At 42.5% G+C, this 21,279-nt stretch overlaps 2 protein-coding genes across 3 annotated transcripts; one reads left to right on the top strand and one right to left on the bottom strand.

Annotated features, from left to right (window-relative positions):
* Positions 1-7,355: 7,355 nt before the first annotated feature.
* On the top strand, positions 7,356-9,091 carry LOC103636520 (zinc finger protein ZAT4). The gene has a single exon (XM_008658867.2). It carries the CDS (start codon positions 7,699-7,701, stop codon positions 8,737-8,739), a length of 1,041 nt encoding a protein of 346 aa, XP_008657089.1. The 5' UTR covers positions 7,356-7,698; the 3' UTR covers positions 8,740-9,091.
* Positions 9,092-10,876: 1,785 nt separating this feature from the next.
* On the bottom strand, positions 10,877-19,973 carry LOC100281710 (uncharacterized). 2 transcript variants are annotated; one of them, XM_020551304.3, is made up of 3 exons: positions 19,749-19,973; positions 12,615-12,883; positions 10,877-12,527 (listed from the first exon to the last, which is right to left on the bottom strand). In XM_020551304.3, the coding sequence occupies exons 1-3, from the start codon at positions 19,913-19,915 to the stop codon at positions 11,380-11,382; spliced, it is 1,584 nt and encodes a 527-aa protein (XP_020406893.1). In that variant the 5' UTR covers positions 19,916-19,973; the 3' UTR covers positions 10,877-11,379. The 2 variants fall into 2 exon arrangements, with proteins under 2 accessions (XP_020406893.1, NP_001148102.1); NM_001154630.1 differs by having other exon boundaries at positions 10,923-12,527; positions 12,615-12,951; positions 19,749-19,963.
* Between the last annotated feature and the right edge of the window lie 1,306 nt (positions 19,974-21,279).

Genomic DNA, 21,279 nt, shown 5'->3' with positions numbered 1-21,279 from the left:
TCACACATTACCATAGCGAGGGCAATGACTCACCATTACTCGTGCGTTTCCAAGAAAAGGGTTACTGCCTATCAATGCTGCATGGACTGCAGTCATCATGACTCCTGCTGATTACTCATGCGTTACTAAGACAGAGGGAGCAACATAGCGTCCAGTAAAGATCTTGGTGTGCTGTCAGCATTAATTATTCACATAATGTATTTCTTCCATTATGCTCCTGGGCCCGCATGTCGGGGCTCAACATCCTTGTATGTGCCTCCCTTAAACTATAAAAGGGAAGGCACACAGCGTTACAAGGGACACACTCAATACAACTTACACACAGTGGAGGTAGGGTATTACGCTCCAGCGGCTGAACCACTATAATCCCTCGAGTCCTCTTGTGTTCATCTGAAATTCACCAAACAGGCAAACGCTTAGGCCCCCTCCTCATCTTAGGATTAGGGCGGGTGCATTCCACCACCCGTCCAGAGGATTTTCCCACTGACACATTTCTTCTCAAAAAGATTACAAAAAGGGAAACTAGTGCTTGTGTTACTAATGACATATCTCTTGAGCATATTTATGAAAATCTACAAAAGAGTAAGCGCATGTTCAATTTATTAAAAGACACAAGCCTCAAGGGTTGCTCTTCACCTAAAAGAAGAAAGGTAAAAGCAAAGGTATGGGAACTCATCTTCTTAATCAACAATAGTTCCCATCAATTGGTATTTGTTCTAAATTATCATATTCCACCTATGAGAATAATAGATTCCTTATTGGACTAAAATCAGCTAGAAGTGCATTCAATCTTGTTTTCATAAATGCACTAGTCGACTAGAATCTAATTCATGCCTTTGATATATCTGTTCTCATATTAATATGCTTCTAAGCTATGTTAATAAATCCAATATGAAGAAGTAAACTTCTTATGATTGATTAGGAATGTTAAAAGGTGCATATTCCTCTGTTCAATGATGTGCACTAATATTAAGGATGTTACTTCATGTCTGTGTGACTTGTGGATGACGAATTGTTTATATCTCTTATCTAAAGAATTCATCATTCATCATATACTCCCTTGTACTGCTAATATCCTTTTTGAGTATTTTTAAGTTTGAAAAGAAAAAGAGACAGCTACAAAGGGAGGACACTCAAATGAAAAGGAAGACATCAAGAACAACAACACCTACTTAGACAGTAAGATCTTCAAATTAATAAATGGTGTGGTTGTAAGTATTCTAAACCTTTTTTGATTACCAGGCATAAAGTGATTATTTCAAATATTACATGCCTTGATCAAGATGTTCAATGTATTCCCTATTCTCTTTAAAAGAAAAGTGCATCTAACCAAGTCATTCAAATTCTTGATGCATATCCTTAGGGGGAGCCCCATTTCTATATCTTGATCATTTTGAGACTAACATTTTCTCTTAGTGATCCCATAGAGTCTCAAGTATGAGAATAAGTTTCTCATGAAATATGCTACCTCAAATCAATCCAATTTGGTAAAGTAATATCACTTTTATCAAAGATTGTAGCTTTCATTATTAAAGTAGCATATTTACTGGATTCTCCTATTTTAAGCTTATTTGATAATGCATATGTTGTTCTTTTGATCGCATCTGTTATTCGTTTGATCATTGAATAACTTCAATTGACACTTATGTTGCTTAGTGCCTCATATACTATCATTTAATGTCTCTCTTGATTTGCACTAAGTTAAAAGGAGAATTCAGGATAAATTTATGCAATTTGTGATCTACTTGATATATGACAACAATGACTTAGAAAAGGATCACTAGTTGTAGAACTCTCTCTTGTGCAATATATTTCCATACATTGTCTTGAAAATACGTCTTAAGTAACCAAGACTAAGGACAAACCACAATGAAGAGATCGTCTCTATGTAAAGGTACAAAAGGGTAAACCACTTCCTCTCATTTATACATGTACCTAAATCTTCCTCTTATATACATTCTTTGCATATCTTTTATAAAAGGAAGAGAAAGCATGTCTATGCATATCCCTACTTTATACCTAGTTTTACCTCTCAAAAATTTCATTCCTGCATTGATGCATTTTTGTAAAACTAGGTGAACTAATTTTCTTGTCAAAGAGCTTAAAGCTTAACCTTGTAACGAGTATAAGCTACCTTTATCTCAAAGGTGGAAGTTCATTAAGTCTCTTTGAAACCTTAAGGGCAAATGCATCAAATATCTATAACATGCTTTCATAAGTGCATAGTTTGTCGTGAGCATCACATTTATATTATGACACAATGCACTTCACATTGTCTATAATATAGATATGTTCTTATTGACCTCATTATGTGCATTTGGCATTTAAGGCCAAAATATGTATTCCTCTCAAGGCACATATTTAGGGGGAGCAATCTATATTATATAGAACTATGATAAAGCTTAATTGACATATCTATTGATCATATCTCCTTCATTTGGTACACATCCATATTTCTTATTCTTCTTGTGCCAAGGCTAAGACTAATGTGCTTCCACGAGTATTTCTTGTATTAGTCTTAGATTGAAAGGGAAATGGAGTATTCGGCAAAGACAACGCTTCCACTCAACTCCATCGGTATTATTTACCCTTTGCCGGTTTTCCGCCATCTCTCCAATTGGTATAATATTTCACTTATATTTATTTTATCAATGTGAAAAAAGGGCTCACAAAGTCTCCGTTTTTGGCGATTAATGCCAAAGGGGGAGAAAGTATTAGCCCAAAGCAAAAGGACAACACCACCACCTTTCGAAAAGTTTTAATTAATATATTTCAAATTGGTATGTTTACTCTTAATTGGTATATTTTCAGAATTAGCATCTAAGCTACATACTTCCAATTGGTATATATTAAAATCCTCTTGAAAGCTAAGAGGAGAATTTCATTCAGGAGGAGTTTTGTTTAAGTCAAAGGAAAAGCATTTTGAAATAGGGGGAGGAAATTTCAAATCTTGAAAATGCTTCTCGCAATCTTATTCATATACCTTTGCCTATTTGCAAAAAGAATTTGAAAAGACTTTCCAAAAGAATTTGCAAAAAAACATATGGTGCAAGAGTTGGTCCAAAATGTTAAACAAAAGAAAGCAATCCATGCATATCTAATGAAACAATAAATTGGTTTAATTCCAAGTAACCTATGCACTTACCTTATGCAAACTAGTTCAATTCTGCACTTATATATTTGCTTTGGTTTGTGTTGGCAACAATCACCAAAAAGGGGGAGATTGAAAGGGAAATAGGGTTAAGCTTTTCCCAGTATTAATTTTGGTGGTTGAATGCCCAACACAAATATTGAATTAACTAGTTTGCTCTAGATTATATATTCTATAGGTGCATAAAGGTTCAACACAAACCAAAAGTTTGAAGTTAGGGATCAAATTCAAAGGAGCAAAGAAACCGAGTGTGCTCTGGTCTAGCGCACCGGACTGTCCGGTGTGCCACCGGATAGTGTCCGGTGCACCAAGACCGTACAGAGTCCAACGAGCCACTCTCGGGCTTCAGCAGGCGCACTCGCTAAAAATCACCGGACTGTCCGATGTGCCAGTGGAGCAATGGCTACTTCGCGCAATGGCCAACTGCAAAAGTTCCTGACGCAAGGAACAGTGCGCGGCAGAGTCAGAGCGCAGAGTCAGAGGCACACCAAACAGTGAACAGTACATGTTCGGTGCGGCACCGGACTGTCTGGTGCCACATGAGGACAAAGCCTCCAACGGTCGACCTACTCCTAACCCTAACGGTTGGGTGACGTGGTGGCGCACCGGACTATCCGGTGCGCCCATCTCCAGCAGCCTTTCCCAACGGCTACAAGATGGTTGGTGGCTATAAATACCACCCCAACCGGCCATTTCAAGGTGAGGGAGCCCAAGCAACATTCCAAGTCATATAGTTGACATATCCAAGCCCTCCCAACCACCTCTATTCATTGATCTATCTCATACACAAGATTTAGTCCACCACAAGCAATACAAGTGCCACAAAAGAGAGATCAAGCAAAAGAGAGCTACTCGTGTGAGTTTAGCAATAGTGTCTTGTGAGATTCATTGAGAGAAAGTGTATGCTACATCTTGTGATCATTTGAGCATGGAGTTTTGACTCCCATTCATTGTAAAGCTAGCAAGATCCCCTTATCTTTGTGGTTGGCCTTGCGGAGACTTCGGTCTTTTGTTGACAAAGAAGAAGAAGCACTCGCTAGTCTTGGTGATCGATGGAGAGAGGTAAAGGGTTGAAAAAGACCCTTCCTTAGTGGACTCCTCAACAGGGATTAGGTTCTTGAGAACCAAACCTCAGTAAAACAAATCACCCATGTCCCTTGTGTTTATTGCTTGTGATTTGTTTGTTTTCTCTTTCTCTAAGTTCTCTTGCACTATTCCTTGCTAATATTATTTTGTGTTGCTTCTAGTTAAATTCTTATTTAGAGGAGCAATGCCTTGCAAGAAAGAACTTGTGTTATTCCTCTTCTTATCTAAGCCCTCTTGCTTTATTCTCCATAAACATTTTAGTTGTGATTTGTTAATTCCGAAATTCTTTGAAAGCAACACTCTTTGTAGGTCATGAGTGGCAAGTGGACTTGCGCCCACGCTGTGGCTCGGTGCCAGGCGTGGTTGATGCGGCCGACTATTTATGGCGGGTCAGTCTGGGGCTCGACATGGGATCCACTCGATGGTTCCCTTCCGACACGCTCGGCCCCTGTCAGGTTTCGCCACACTCGACCCCATGCTCGGTGCCACGGGGTTCGACCAGGGGCGAGTTCTTTCAGGGTTGACGTATCCACTTATTCCAATTGACTCCAACTGACTGACGGGACCCAGCGACCAGGGGCTCTTTCCTCAGCGTGTTCTCTGACCAGCGGGTCCCCGAGACCGGGGATCATTTCCACGACAAGTTTATAATAGTTGGAATTATAGACATTAAGGTATCATCAGACATGTCTGGTGCATGCACCAATAGTGCATCATACATATTTGGTGCCTCCAATTTTAGCCCACGAAAAGATAATGATTAGATTTCTATGTGGGTGTATAAATAGACCTCTTGGTCGGACTTGGTTGTCATTATTGCACTCTAAACACTTGTGCACACCTCTAGAGGCTAGAGGAACACACTCAACTCACTCATCTTGTAGATCATCATTAGGGTGAGATCGATATGCATCTAGCACCCTACCTTACATATCTTATATGTGTCATCTGTCAGACTTTCTTGGAGGTCCTGATCCTTGCTCGCGCATGTGAGAATCGACTCATTGTTATAGATGTTCATAGGTTCATCTATACGATACATATTATAGATCAAATTTTGGATGTTCCTATGGACGGTTTACTATTTATCTGACCCTAAGTTTGGTATATGGTGTGGGTAGTCTAGACGACTTTCTAGCCTATTTCTTCTACTTTGATCGCGTGCATGGCACACGTCAATTTGGGACCGATGATCATCAAAATCATGCTTTAGACAAGTATATATATATCATTTTTAATACACACTTCTTTATCTTTTTAGTTGACCAAAAAGAGGACAGTCGGTTCAAGGGAGCTGATCAGTGTGACCAGCATGGGCTGATCCACAAGATCAAGCTAGAATTTGATGTTTTACATGTTATTGTGCATATGCAGAGTGATTCACCGATCCCAACATGTCCTTTTTGTCTTGTAGGTCAAGCTAGGTTACACGCCTAGTTGATTGTTCTTAGCACATAAAAGGCAATCAAAGCCGCATTTAAGGAGAGGAGATCGTAGCAATATCGGATCTCCAGGCTCTGCGTATGTTGGCTGCTCGGACAACCGGCCACCAGTTTCCAGTGATAACAGATGGCTAAGGGACCGATGCCACGGTAGCTGAGCTCCAACATGCAGGGGGCATGACACCGTGATCGATAGAGGAGAGATGCGCGAGGTCAGGGTCCGAGCATAGGAGAAAGAGAAACGACAGAGAAGAGGACGACGACAAACAATATAGTAACCTCGATGTTAAGATCTATGCCATCGAGCTATGGTGTCGAGTTCGGCGTTATAGATCTACGTCGAGGTTCCATCATGTCATGGTCACCGTAACCTCCACATCAATAATAGTTTGATGCCTCAATGCTATTACATATGATGTTGGGATGTGTAATCTCGGCTCCATAGGCCATGACAATTATCCTACTATTAGTTTCTTTAGAGATCTAAACGTGATTTTTCAAAAAAAAATGTGTGTGTATATGTATGTATGTAATCGACCAAGATGACATGAGGCCATGGTGGCCAGGTGGCAGTGCATCAAAAGGCCACAATCGTATCTTCGGGGGGAAAGGAAGTGGAGAGAAGAATGGCCAAAGATGTTTGTGGCCACAGCTTTGTGAGCCACATACTACCTCCAACAGTCTTAGGATGTCTCTAACAAAGGCTTATAAAGCATCATGTACACTAAACTTAGCATATGCAGCAGTGGGCAAGGCCGCCAGCAAGGAACGGTAAAGGGGCTATAAAATGTAGTGGTCGTTGAGAATCCTCTAAATCTAGTGAACGAGCAACGTTCGATATACAGGGCAGTTGTGTCCTCGTGCCTAGAGCACCGTCCGTGTTTTTGTCCTTGCCGTATTAAAAAAATGATTAGTAATGTATGTGATGTAATGTATGGTACCTGTGTTTGCGTCCTTGTTGTACTTAAGAAAACAATTACGTTGCTACAGATTGTTTTTTGATAGGCAAAAAATAATGGAAAATACAAATTCAGGTAACACTATAGATATAGATGACCAAATTTAGAGTACGTTGTTGGATATAAACAAGATATAAAGACGAAATCTTTTAGGAAGTGTTGTAAAGTATAGAGTATATTTTTTAGAGCATGCAATTTAGCGAACGCTGCTGGAGACAGCCTTAGTTATCTCACTTTATATTTCAAATTATACCGTCTAAATATTGTTTTACACATATACATGGTCTGCTGGGTATAGTCATGGTTGCGATCCAACCGTAGGATGATGAAACTACAACTGAACGGATGTGGTCCAGTGAAATCCTACGGCTGGATTCGAAAATAATGGCTAGTTTGGAAACCCTATTTTTCTAAGAGATTTTCATTTTCTCAAAAAAAATTAGTTTATTTTTCTTAGGAAAATAGAAATCTATTGGAAAAATTGTGTTTCCAAACTAGACTTAAGAGATGACGGCAACCATGACGATGACAGAGTGGGCTCATTGGAAAATCGGCCCGCCGGTGGCAAAGAAGCCCAGTTGGCGGCCCGGCCAGACACGGCAGTAACGGCACTCACTCGTTCCATCCGTGGCTTGCGTTGCGTTGCATTTTGCCGGCTCCACAGCAGCACATCACAGGGTGATTCGTTTTCTCTCTCCTGTCCGTTTGCTAATTTTGCTTGCTTGGTTGCATGCTGTGCTGAGATTTCTCCTGCCCAACGAACCGCGCGTATGCAGCATGACCTCCTCCTCCCTCGTCCCATCTGCTACTTTAGCTGCTCGTCACACACAGCAGCTTCCTCTCGCAAGCACGCTCGATCAGCCGCATGGATCCCGGCCGCCTCCATCTCCTTTCTTCTTCACTTGACCTCTTCTCCCCTTCCACCCACTTCCATTCTTGCCTACTTGCAGCTAGCTTTCTTGGCTGATCGATCTTGATCCGCCGCTGATGCGATCAAATAATAATCTGCTCTAGTTCCTTACCTTGATCGAAACATCATCAACGACGCATACCATGGGGGATGTGGGATGTGGCTGTGCTTGCTAGCAGCGCCACTCGGCACAGCTGCAAGGTGTGCCGGAAGGGCTTCCCCTGCGGCCGCTCGCTCGGCGGCCACATGCGTTCGCATTCCCTGGCCGACGAGCTGGACGACGAGGAGGAGCACCAACAGCGGCAAGGCCTTGATTGCGCGACGGCTCCGGGAGCAGGAGGTCACGGGCTGAGGGACAAGCCGAAGAAGACACGGCGCCTCTCGAGCCTCAGCGACTGCGGTGGCCGCGGTGACGTGTTTTCACCGTGTGAGTCGAACGTCGATTACCGCCGCGCGCGAGGCGGTGGCAAAGCGATGGAACTGGAGCGTGATTGGAAGCAGGAGGGCTTGATGCCGCCGCCGAGGCGTAGGCGCTCTATGCGTGTGCCGGCTCGCACGCCGCCGCCGACTGCCTTCGACAAGGAGCCGGAGGATGTCGCACTCTCCCTCATCATGCTGTCGTGCGACATCGTGGACCGTCGCGGTTGCTCCACGGCCGTGGGCGCCAAGTACTCGCCGGGAGAGGACAGCACGAGGCGAGATTATCAGTACGAGTACCACCACCATGACGCCGACTCCAACGACGGCACCAAAATCAACAAGAGGAAGCTCCATCACAGCGACGTTGGTGACGAGAAGCGGGGCCGGTACGAGTGCCCTGTATGCGGGAGGACGTTCCGGTCGTACCAAGCACTCGGCGGTCACCGCGCTAGCTACAAGCGGATCAATAGTAACTGTAGCATCGCCAAACCTATCCTTGACTACCAACCGGAGCCCAAGCCCAGCGTCGAGACCAACACTACCTCCATGGTTAGTAATAATAGGACGATTAAATTCGAGTGTCGCATCTGCTTTAGGGTGTTTAGCTCGGGACAGTCGCTCGGTGGACACAAGCGGTCACACTCGATCGCCGGTGAGCTCTATGAGCACGTACATTCTGTCGATGACGATGACGTTGGTGACGATGAGCAACCACTGATCTCTGATGAGTTTCTTGATCTCAATCTGCCAGCTCCAGGAGTTGAGGATTGAAATTTGGCTACTTAAGTCTTGATTTTCAGACGAAGTATGGATGTGGTACCTACATACTAGTGTGAACTATAGATTCAGGTTCAATCGATTCTTCGGAGCTTCAAGTTACGAGTGATCTAGATTCGGTGAGATGAACAATGATTGCTAATCTTCTTGGGTTCAAATTTCACTTATATTATGCATTTTACTAGTTTTTTTGTTTTGTTTTTCAGTATCTTTATATAGAGTGATAAGCATCTCATAATAAAGTGCTAAACCTGAGATAATTCAATGAAAGATTTTTAATTTTTAATTCAGTCAGCATTGTATTTCTCAAGTTTATAGAATTCAGTGAATGCTTTTAAGTTTGATATTAATCTCCCTTTTTTGTTGACTCTCTAACTGATCTAAGTAGCTCCTTAGCGTCGTCCATAGCCTTTTACTGCTGCTTTTTACTGACCTAGAATTCGGGTAGGCAGTGGCAGCATACTCACAGCATTCTCATGATACTGGTGGTTGGTTTTATTTAGGGTTTTTCAAAGATTGGAGCAACAAGTAGGCCAATTCACCTCTCCCTTTCCATCTCTTCGTTTCTTCTTTTTACGTGACACAAGGAATGAACTGTGTCTGTGACCCACCCAGCTGAAACAAAGTGTGAGGGGAATGGAAAAGGAGGCTGCAGCAATCAAGCAAAAAAGCTTTGCTGAGCAGACTGTGTAAAAGTTCAATTAGGGCTGGTTTGGTAGATATGGTATTTCCATGTCCACCAAACCAGCCCTTAAGAGCTAGCTGCAAGTGCCACGGTACTATGACAAGGCTAGAGAAGAGTTTAAGATCTTTAGCAGAGATGGATTCCAGATGATGGGTGCAGTGAACATATCGCTTCTGTGACACTATCCCTCTTGATCTCTCTTGATATTTCTGTGATCTCTCTTGATCTGTAACCCGATACAAAAATCAACGGCTCTCTCAAATTAGCTATAGGTTGTGTTGTACTCCCTCCGTCCTTTTTTTTATTTGTCGTGTTTTAGTTCAAAAATAAACTAGCGAGCGATAAATATTCAAGAACGGAGGTAGTTTCAAAGATACCTATGGCGGTTACGTATCTAGGACCTTTGACGCAAGTCGATGAGTCTCTAACTCTATAGAGATTACTTCTCAATACAATTTCTTTTAGCAAAAAAATCAGCTTGAGAAACTCTATGGTAGTTCATTGCCAAATACTCCAGAATTGTGCTGGATGAGATGCCCCAGTCCTGAAGTAGCATCATAGCATAAGATGACTTGGGATGGCAGACACCCCAGAAACAACAATACCGGAAGAAGCGAGCAGCCTTTCACAGAACGGTAGGTATCTCTATTCTGGAATAAGATATCAGAAAAAAAAAGAGAAGTACTAGCTATACATGGGATTTGAGAGGTGATGGTTAGTGGGGTGTCAAAATCTGAAGATCGGGAGGCATTGACCAAAATTAGTTGGCGAGGGCAAGGCTTCCTACCGAGGAACCGTGATCAGCAAACTCCTCTTTGTTCAGTGTATCATTACCTCCCTGAAAAGGGATTAAAGGGTAATAATTGGGACGGTTGATTAGTTAGCGAGCGAGCTTTCTAAAATAAATTAAAATAAAAGGTTAGTGATCAAGATGACATTCACAACAACAGGTATCCTTCCTTGGGATGCACTCTTCACAAAAAGGACCCAGTTTTTTTTCTCGCATCTGTCTCGTGCACACACCAGCACCTTCGTATCCTCACATCACCGACAAATCTGATTCTTTACCTCAAGTATATACAATACCTCAAATTAGGGAATGAAAGAACAGAGATTGAGACGCATCTGTGCTAGTATTGCAAACAAAGCAACGCATGGATCTCACACAAACACAACTAAGGTGTTTGGTTTGATGAATCACTCTATCTAAAATAAAGTAGTGCATCATAGGTTCATTCCTCAAATTTAGTGGGATGACTCCATTCTACATATTAGTACTAAACAACTAACTATGAGGAATGAGGTGGTGATAGATTAACTCACTCCATTCCACAAACCAAACAAAAAAAGTAAGGAGTGAAAAGATGATGGACTACATCATTCCTCAAACCAAACACTCCAAACATTCCTTACACTGGCTGTCTTTAAAACAAAAGAATGCAGTCGTGACAAACGTATCACATCAAATGGATTCAACTGGAGTCTGTCGGTAGCACATTATTTGCATGAATCGATTCCGAAAGCACTCGGTCTGCAAACGAAAACCACCGCGGGTAATCCAGACAGTGGCAACTCTTACAATCTACATGTTCAGTTTCTCGAATGGACATACAGCGATGAAAATACAACAGATGGTACATACAACAAGGTTGATTTCTCGAATGGGGATGGGGGGTAGGGGGTGGGGGCAGCAAAACCCCGTGGAAGCTCAGTTGAGTTCCAAGTGTGCTAACAAAATGCCGCGAAAAGTACATAGTAGTTGAAGAATGTACAACTTCATGAACTATCAACTCCAGATGAAGCTGAATTTACAACTCCAAGCCATGGCAAAACAGCACCCATCTGAAGTAGATGTCAGATCCAAACTGAATGTGTTATCCATTTCATTGTTGTTCATGGTCTTGGTTGGACATCTCGACGGCCAAAGAGCCTTGTCCACACAACATCTCCTATACAGATGCACTTTGATCCCCAAGACTGTTTGAAGTATCGCTCGGCAGTGACATGTGAAACTCTGAACACTGAGCTCCATTATCTTGGTCACAAACATCTAGTGCAGTGTTCACCGTATTTGAATCTGCAGGCATCTGATTTGGTAGATGTCTGCACTCGACTGCATTGTATACTGACTTCTCACACAAAGATCCATCAAACTGTGCTCCTTCAAACTCTTTATGGTCATCATCCATGGGCAGAGAATTGCTGACAGAATGTTCATGTGTAGAGGACTCAACTGCAGGATCCCCTTCCACCCGCTCAGCTAGAGGTTCACCATGCAGTTCATCATCATCACTGTCCACAGCCAACACGTCAGACCTGTTCTGCTGAGCCCTTTTCCTGAGCATGAAAACGTTAAAATAGTAGCTAACAAACTCCTGGCTAGTTTTATTAGGAAATGCATCCGGAAGGTGGTCCCAAAAGTTCTTGCCCAAGGAGACAGGATTTAAGAAAACAACTCTTTGGAATAGCTTCTCCTCCTCATCAGTCCATCTCAGAGCAACATCCTCTCCCATTTCACAAAGACCTAACTCACGAAACCTGTCCTGTCCCAAGATCATTTTAAGGTTATCCCTTGCTTCAATAATATGCTGTCTGGAACACCTCATAGAACCCTCGTCACTGCAGTTGCAATCTATTTTGCTGTCTCCAGCCCAGTCAACAGGAGATGAGCAGCATGTCACCGGAACAACACAGTACCTGATCCACTTGTCACTTACATAGTCATCACCTCTGGGAACAGACTCTGAAGTGGAAGCAGAACTACAATCCAGATTAGCACAAAACTCTGAAGCACCAGGTACAATCATAGAGTTTAGGGGCCTCCATTCTGGAATGTCAGCCTGGTGCTCAGGTCCAATTGGCACACCCTTTCTAGGCGAACCAATGTCATCAACATGGCTATATGTAACAACTGGCCCACAGTCTTCAAAATAACCAGGGAAGGAAGTCGCCCAATCAGGTATGTCTAAGTTTTCCACTAAAATTGATTGATCATGATTACGGCAAGGGATCACTGAACTACCACTGCAGGTTGTGGCACCATTAATTGCAGGAATGTCATTTGGTTGTTTGATCTCAACCAATCCATCATATAAAGCTGAAAGAAAAAAATGCAGCTAGGTATCTTCTGGATTAATTATTATTATTAGAGCGCTGAACACAGAAGGAAAGGAGAGTACAAAACCTGGAGAAGATATTCCCACTTCACTGGTCAAAGGGTGTTCCTCAAAGGAATATAACCAGGTACAGTGATCTGTTTGCTTTGGACGTTTGCAAGCAATTTGGCATGTCTTGACATCAGAAAGAGGTCGTTTTTCATGATCTACTGTGGCAGATTGATAGCTCTCGCCAGGCAGACAAGAGGAGCCGAAGTTCTCAGAAGAAACTGAAGAACCATCCTTTAAGTCATTTCCAAAATTAGATTCCTCAGAACTTCTACTAGCCTCTAGTCCCCTTAGATTACCATAAGAAAGAAGATCAAACTGATCAGCATTTGCCTCATGCGTGGACAACATATTATCCTGCGAAAAGTCAAAACGTAGAATTAAATGAACAACCAAATTACCAAAAACTATTCAACTATGGAACTGCCTATGACATGCAAATTATTTTAGCTACATAGAGAAGGAACACCAATAGAAAGTCCTTTGATGCCCCTCAAGTGAATGTTACAATCAATGTTTAAAATAGCCAGATATAGCTTCAGCTATAGCGGGCTATAGCATCTGGAAAGGACGAACACTAGGATAATTAGCTTTTAGCGCTAAGCGATCAGTTCCACTAATAGGACCAATTAGCATTCTAAATCAGCTAAATGAACGGTGACTTAGCGCCATAGGCCATAGCCCTTATCCCATAATCAGGTATGGGCCGTGGGCCTTCTCAAAATATCCCCTTGTGGTGGCCCAAAACTACTATGAGACATGAGCCACCCTACCCCAATCCCCCACTCGACCTCTCCACAGTAAAGCGGCAGGACAGCGGCTGTGGATTCATCGGGATGGCGTCGGCGGAGGACAAGGACATGGCAGAGCTGGTGAGTGCCCTCCACCCTGCATGCACTCCTCTCGACCACTCCCAGAAAAAACAGCAGAGCAGTGGTATCTGCAGACCCACCGGGCCGGTAGCAACTGCATATTCGTCAAAGGTGTCAACAGATGATAAGGACATGGCAGAGGTGGTGAGTGCTCTCCCCCCCCCCCCCCTCTGCACACAGCCTACCACAGTGCTTTGTTTCACTAGTGGTTGCGAAATCTGTATGTTTGGTTGGGCACAAGTGATTGGTGGAGCAGCACGAATCCATTTTGTTGTTAGCTTGTTGTGTGCTACAGTGACACAGAAGATGCTAATCGATTCCTCACCCTCCTTCGCAATAGCACGCAACAAGAAACCTAGTGCCCAACCAATAAGAGCCCTGGTGCCCAAAACAGTAATCAGAATAGGTAGTACATCACCAGGTTTGCCTGTGCCCATCAATGTAACCACAGTCAACAACTCTTGCACAAACTTCACCAGTGAGATGAGCAACATATCGTGATCACTTACAAACGTTCCTCTGCCACTGCATCTCTACTGTAGCATCAACTTTATCAGTGAGGTCAACATCCCATCTCACCAAAATGGTATGTCTAGTTTCAGCCTTTCAGGGTACAATAAACACAAGAGTTGCCAGTGCCAATGTCATGAAACGGCAGTTCAGCACTCCACTAAGGTGTATATTCGATCAAAAACACCAAAACAGAACATTCACACATAAAGGAATGTCTACTTTTAATCATTAAGCCTAAGAATTTGAATTATACAAGCTATATGTGTATTAAAAAAAGAAAAAGAATTAACATGCCCACAGATGTTTCATGTATATGTGACATACCACCATACTGTACACCCATGAAGGTTGAAAAAATAAAATAAAAGCTTTGCTATTCACATAGAAAAATAACTTGGAAAGAAAAATAACCGGATTGAAATGGCCTAGGATGAAATACACCGCGACCTGGTGACTCAGTGAGACAGCTCTCGCCAGTGTGTGCAGGTCATGTCATTTTCCATAATTCACAATTATAGTACTAGTACAAAGCGAAAGGGCCTTTAGCGTAATGGTTAAGGCTTTTGAGTAGCACCTCCAGGTCCCGGGTTCGATCCCCCTCGGGGACGAATTTCTGGCTTAGTTAAGAAAATTCCCTCGTTGTGCCCCGCCCGCTCCACCCGCTCCAGGTTACGTCTGTTTCTATATTTGGCAATTTAGGCCAAAGGACACCCAATCCCTTCAGATACAGCCTGGGTAGACGTGAGCAGTCAGCAGTCCTTTAAATGCTGTCTGGGAGGCCAAAAGCCATTTTAGACGTGAGCAGTCAGCAGCAGCAGCCTTCTCCGCCATTTTAGTCGCGAAAAACAGCAGTTGAGCAGTCCAACCGAAGATGAGCAGCTCTTCTGAAGGTATGGATGTTGTGCTGCTTTTGCCTGTTCTTCACTCTTTGTTCTCTGCTCTCTCTCCCCCTCTGTTCTTCATTCCTCTTTGTTCAGCAAGGTCTGGACTCTGGAGGCAGAGCTGCTATTAAGATGTTTGACGTCGCAGATATGCATGGACGTCATGCTGCTGCTGTTCAAGTCATCTTCCCGCAGTCCTTTTTGTTCATAGTCTTATATAAATAATAAACTTCTTGTTGTGCTGTTATGGACTATTTAAGTATTTATACTGCTGCAAGCCTCTATACTATATAATTATATATCTATATATAGTGTTATATATGACTATATATATATATATTGTATATTAGGAGCCCTGGGCTTCCAATAACTAGAGGAAGCCCAGGCCAGACAGTGCAATCTGGTCGAACCGGACCAGGTCCAGACGTCTATAAAAGAAAATCCGTAGTGCTAGGGATCAGTTTTTCACCCCATCTCGATTCATTAGCGACGGTGGTTGCCCGATAGCGCGCGCGCCGGTGGATCCCCGGCCAGTGGCTGCGGTGGCCGCGGCTCTCCGACCTCGACATGCGGTGGCGGCGGTTCCTCGATCCGAAGTAGAGGCGGCGGTTCCCAGGCCGGTGGCGGCGGCTCCCGATCCAGAGGGCGAGCGACGGCAGTGCCCTTGTGCGGTGGCGGCGGTTCCGAGGCCGGTGGCCGCAACTCCATTACCTCGACGCGCGGTGGCGGAGGTTCCTCGATCCGAAGTAGTGCGGCGGTTCCTAGGTCGGTGGCGGCGGCTCCCCTATCCAGAGGGCGAGCGACAGCGGGGCCCTTGTGTGGGCAAGCGGCGGCGTCCCCGAAGCCCCGAGGAGGCGACACTTCCAAGGCCGGCGAGCAAGCGACGCTCGTCGACGTGCGAGTAGCGACAGTGACGCATGAGGCGCGATGTTCGAGCGAGCGGCGTCACGGAAGGCGCGAGATGCGCGCAGCGATGATCGCGCGTGACATCCTCCGATCCGGTGCAGCTTTCTTTTCGATTATTGTGTTTTATGCCTACCACATATATTATTTACGCTAAAAACTGTACGATTTTATGCTTGAACACGGAGTTCGTATATCAGTTTACTGCATGCACATTGGAAAGGCAATTCCTTAATTTATGTTGTTCGTAATTTGCGCGCATGCAATGGAAACTCCCATGATTTTGCCATAATTTTTGAATCTGTATTAAAATAGAAACCGCATGCATGCGGCTGCCATGTTTTCGGATCTGTCATAAAAATAGGATCGTAATAACTGCCTACTAGAGCTATCAACCTCTCGTTGACTCTGTATTTACGCTTATACTTGAGGGATTTTATGCTCAAAACTTAAGGTTTTTACGCTCCACCCGGAGATGCGTCCACCAGTGAACAACATGCCAGATTTTTTACGCGGTGTAAAGAATTGCATAATTACCTACACCGTGTAGTATAATTTGTTTCAGTATACATCATAAACTAGTTCTAATGCGTTTAGCTGCATGTCTGTTGGAGGGATCCTATATTTATGAAGGAAATAAAATATTAAATGCGATTTTTTGTTTTTATGCATGCAATTCATTTCCTTTCATTGCGTATTCTTTCCATCATAAATTCGTGTGCATGCAGCTGGTAACAGATTTTTACGCAGTATACCAAATTGCATAATTATCTACACAGTGTAGCATATTTAGTATCAGTATATATCATAAAATGATCATTACGAGTCTAGCTGCATGGCTGTTGCAGCGATCGTAAATTTATGGAGGAAATAAAGCATTTAAAATAAAAAATGTCACACATATCTTTCCTAAATTTACGCACATGCAAGGGAACGTGTTTGACTCATGCATGCATTTTGCCATAATTTTTGGATCTGTATAACCGCATGCATGCGGCTGCCATGTTTTTCGGATCTACCATAAAAATAGGATCGTAATAACAACCTACTAAAGGTATCAACCTCTCACATTGGCTCGGTATATACGCTTATAATTGAGAGATTTTATGCTCAAAACTTAAGGTTAGTACGCTCCAACTCGGAGATGCGTCCACAAGTGAACAACATGTTAGATTTTTTACGCAGTGTAACGAATTGCATAAATACTTACACCATATAGTATAATTTGTATCAATATATATCATAAAGTAGATCTAATGTGTTTAGCTGCATGACTGTTGGAGGGATCTTATATTTATGAAGGAAATAAAACATTAAATACGATTTTTTGTTTCTATGCGTGCAATTCATTTCCTTTCATTGCACATTATTTTCATCATAAATTCGTGTGCATACAGCTGGTAACAGATTTTTACGCAGTATACCGAATTGCATAATTATCTACACAGTGTAGCATATTTAGTAGCAGCATATATCATAAAATGGTCCTTACGAGTTTAGCTGCATGGCTGTTGCAGCGATCCTAAATTTATGGAGAAAATAAAGCATTTAAAAATAGAAATCGACACACATATCTTTCCTAAATTTACGCGCATGCAAGGGAACGTGTTTGACTCATGCATGCATTTCCTTTTTTGCGCGCACAGACGTGGGCGCGGGTGGTGCAACCAATGATTTCAAGTCGGGCGACTTGCTAGTCGATACACCTGGGCGACCAGGCGATTAATCGTGATTAGGACGACGACTAGGTCGACTAATCGGGTCCTAGTCGACCTGGTCGTCCCTACAGCGCTCCTGCATATTTGCAGGACCTATGTATATAATATTGATATATATAACAATATAGCATATAGAAGGCAACACCAAACATAAGTACATAACAAATATGAATACTAGAACTGGACAATTCAGATTTCAGAACATGAACATCAGTCACTAACTCAATTATATATAGCAATATAGCATATAGGAAGCAATACCAATTACCAAACATAGCAAATATGAATACTCGAAAACAAAATTCAGATTGCAGGTTTCAGAACATGAACAATTGAACATCAGTTACTACTCAGTAGTCACTAACTCACTAATTCATATGATGCAGAGTTGCAGACTTACTAGTTACTACATAAATGTCAAGAACAGACTTACTATTGACCTAAACTAGGAGTCCAGGGCAACTAATCGCCCCCACCCAAATTGGACGACTAATCGCGTTTAGTCGACGACTAATCGGACGACCGGACGATTAGTCGAGCAGATCGGGTCGGCCTCCCTAGTCGTGCTAACAGAACCGACTAATCGCGATTAGTCGGACGACTTGAAATCACTGGGTGCAACCGACAGTCTGGTCCAGTTGGTGCGCTGGGTTGAACCAGGTTGCAGCGGTGATCGGCCTGGGCTTCCTTTAACTATTGGAAGCCCAGGGCTCCTGTTATACCTGCCCTATATATATATATATATATATATATATATATATATATATATATATATATATATATATATATATATATATATATATACGTGTGTGTGTGTGTCCTGGAATACACAGGACGACCAGGGGGACGATTAGGGTCGATCCGAGGCGACTAATCAGCCCGATCGACGCCTAATCGCGACTAATCGCCTGATCGCCCAGTGGCTTCGATCAGGTGATAAGGCGATCTGAAAACTATGCCGTGCGTGGCAAGCGTCCAACCAGGCTACGTCCTGATCGCGTGTGTATCTATCTTTCTTTAGCACTCTAGTCAAGCAGGCTAGCGGCCATGCAAGCTGCCAGGCTAGCCACTTTTCCCCTTGTTTTCCATATAATAGCCATGATGTTGCTCATATATTTGCATTCTAGAATTTTTAAAAAGTATCTATTGCTAAGTCGACTTTAATTAGGAATACCTTCTTTATTGTGTGTTTTTATCATAATTGTATCATAATCTGGCCCGGGGCTTGGAAAAATCCTAGTTCCGCCAGGGGGAGGGGGGCAGGGATTTTCCGGCCAGGACCATGTTTCGGTCTCTTCTTAATATAATACCGGGAGGACGGTCTTTCCCTCCCCGACCGAGTTTATAGTACTAGTACAAAGAACCAGTATCCTCCACATGTATATGATGCATCTATCATACAAAAACAAATATGACTTCTTGTCTTCTTTACAGTTAAAGCATGCACTTTGATTTTTTTTCTTAAAATCTACCCCTGCTTCACAACTCCAAAATGTATATAGAATAACTAAGTGATGGATCTCATTCATTAATTACACCCCTCTGATGTTCACACATTGAACACATTTGATATGTAGTATATGGACATCAGTCCCAACCAATGCTTCAGGTCCTGAATCTTACACTGAAGTATGACAGTATTTGGATACAAATAAGGATGAGCATACACGTGACCAAGCATGATCATAAACTGCAGTCTATCAGTATTTGAATAGTTTTCTTAGGGAACACGGAATTCAGTAAGACTATCTCCAGCATTCTCCATATCCCACTCCCTATCTCACCCCCTATTTCAAACTCCACTCCGGAAACAATACAATCTACAGTACAAAACAGTACTTTGCACGTCGTTTACACGGCCTGCTGGAGATGGCCTAAGGGTCACTCCTTACTTCCTCCACTTGGCATTTCACTTCATTTCATGGCATAAAAAGACCATGAAAACCGTTTGCTTGCAACAACCACATGTAACGAGGGCATTCCCACCCCGGCGGCACTACGGATAGCTAGAATCGCACGCAAAGGTATGACCACTAACATAATCCTAGTCTCTTAAGTCTTGACCAGTGGCGGACCAAGTGAAGGGTATGGATGTGCACGTACACCCAATAATATTTTGCAAAAAAAAAAATAACAACCGAAATTTGTAGGCATAAGACATGTATACTGCACTCGTAATTGGATCAGATCAGTTCCGAATACAAGCAAGCTAGGGTTTGGGTGCTCGGTTTCGCGAAGCAGGAACGGAAGAGGAGGGGTGGGCGTACCTGGCGGGTGCTCGTGTCCGGCGAAGGGACCGAAAATGGAGAGCTGGGCACCTTGCGTAGGGCGGCGGCGGCGGTCGCCCAGTCGTCGCCACTAGAGACGCAGACGGCGCACTCGAGCGGCACGGGACTCGGGAGAACCACGAGAACGAGAGAGCGAGCGAGAGCATGCGGGGGGAAAGGCAGGGCAGGACAGGAGGCCAGGAGGGTAAAGCCGCAAAGGTTCCGGGCCACTAATCTTTATGCTTTTATGAATGGTGCTCAACGATACAGTGCTCAGTGCTCAGTGCTCAGTGCACATTTTATAAACAACCCTTCTCACCAAGGATGGAGGATGGAGTTTTTATAAAATTAGTGCTATCGTTAGATGCGAAACAAAAAATTCAAATTTAATATATACATGTGAGTACAGTACCTCTTTAAGCATGATGTGTTCTTTTATAAATTAATTGACGGTGTGTTTTTCTTAAAGTGTTTTCTTTACAATATCAAAGTTCATTATTTGTCAGTATGTCTAATTATCTAAATTCTATAAACTACCTATTTGTGTTTGACATAGCTTTCCTTACTTTCAAAACTCTGGCTGGAGCACTAATCTAGAGTTTAGATTATTTTCTCATAATTAGTGTAAGTGACGAGTAAGACCTTGTTTGGAACTGTTCCAGCCCTAAAAATTTTAGTAGAGTTGGTAGAGCAGATAATTAGGTGTTTCAGAAAATCATGAAGCTAGAACTGTAAACCTTTAGAAAACATTTAAATAACTTATTTTGTTTACTATTTAGATTAAAATTATTTTTAAACTATTTAAATTTATATTACAAACTATAGCTCTACGCTGCAAGTAGAACCTGAAACAATGCAAAACACCCCCTAAATATCTTTAAACTTTATATCTAGATGATTTTTAAGGATTTTTAGAATAACAAAAAGAGGTACCAAAAAATTATACTGCAACTCTTAAAACTCTATAGAATTTGCAACTCTTGAGTTATGGTATTTAGCTCTCTAGCTAGTTTTCTCTAGAATTTTTCTTTGTAGCCATACCAAACACGGAAACACCCCATGAAAAATAAATCTACTAATACAAACTATACAAACCAACAAAAAATAGAGGTGAAAAAAGTCTTTTTCAAAAAAGGAACATATACTCCCTCCGTTTCATTTTATAATGCCTATAACTTTTTTACATCAAGTTCGACTAGCTCATTTTATTAAAAATCATAATATTATTAACTTTTACTATGATATCATTTAACATATCATATACTTTAAGAGCATCTCCAAGAGGACTCTTTATTTTTTGGCTCTCTATTTACCTTTCTATAGAGATTACACTCTATATATATCATAACCCTCCAATTAGGGCTTGAAAGGGAAATGTGCCCTTGGGCCATTTCTAGTATATTTTGGTGATTACGTGTCCAACACATATTAAGTGGGTTTTTATATACCAAATGATGAATGAAGTGCAAATCAACAAGAAGGTATGTTTCTAAAGACTTAGTACATTGTTTTGGGTACTAATGTATTGTAT

This window comes from Zea mays, chromosome 1, assembly GCF_902167145.1.
Source record: "Zea mays cultivar B73 chromosome 1, Zm-B73-REFERENCE-NAM-5.0, whole genome shotgun sequence".
In the NCBI taxonomy this organism is placed as follows: Eukaryota; Viridiplantae; Streptophyta; class Magnoliopsida; order Poales; family Poaceae; genus Zea; species Zea mays.
This window is presented reverse-complemented; position numbering and strand designations above follow the sequence as displayed.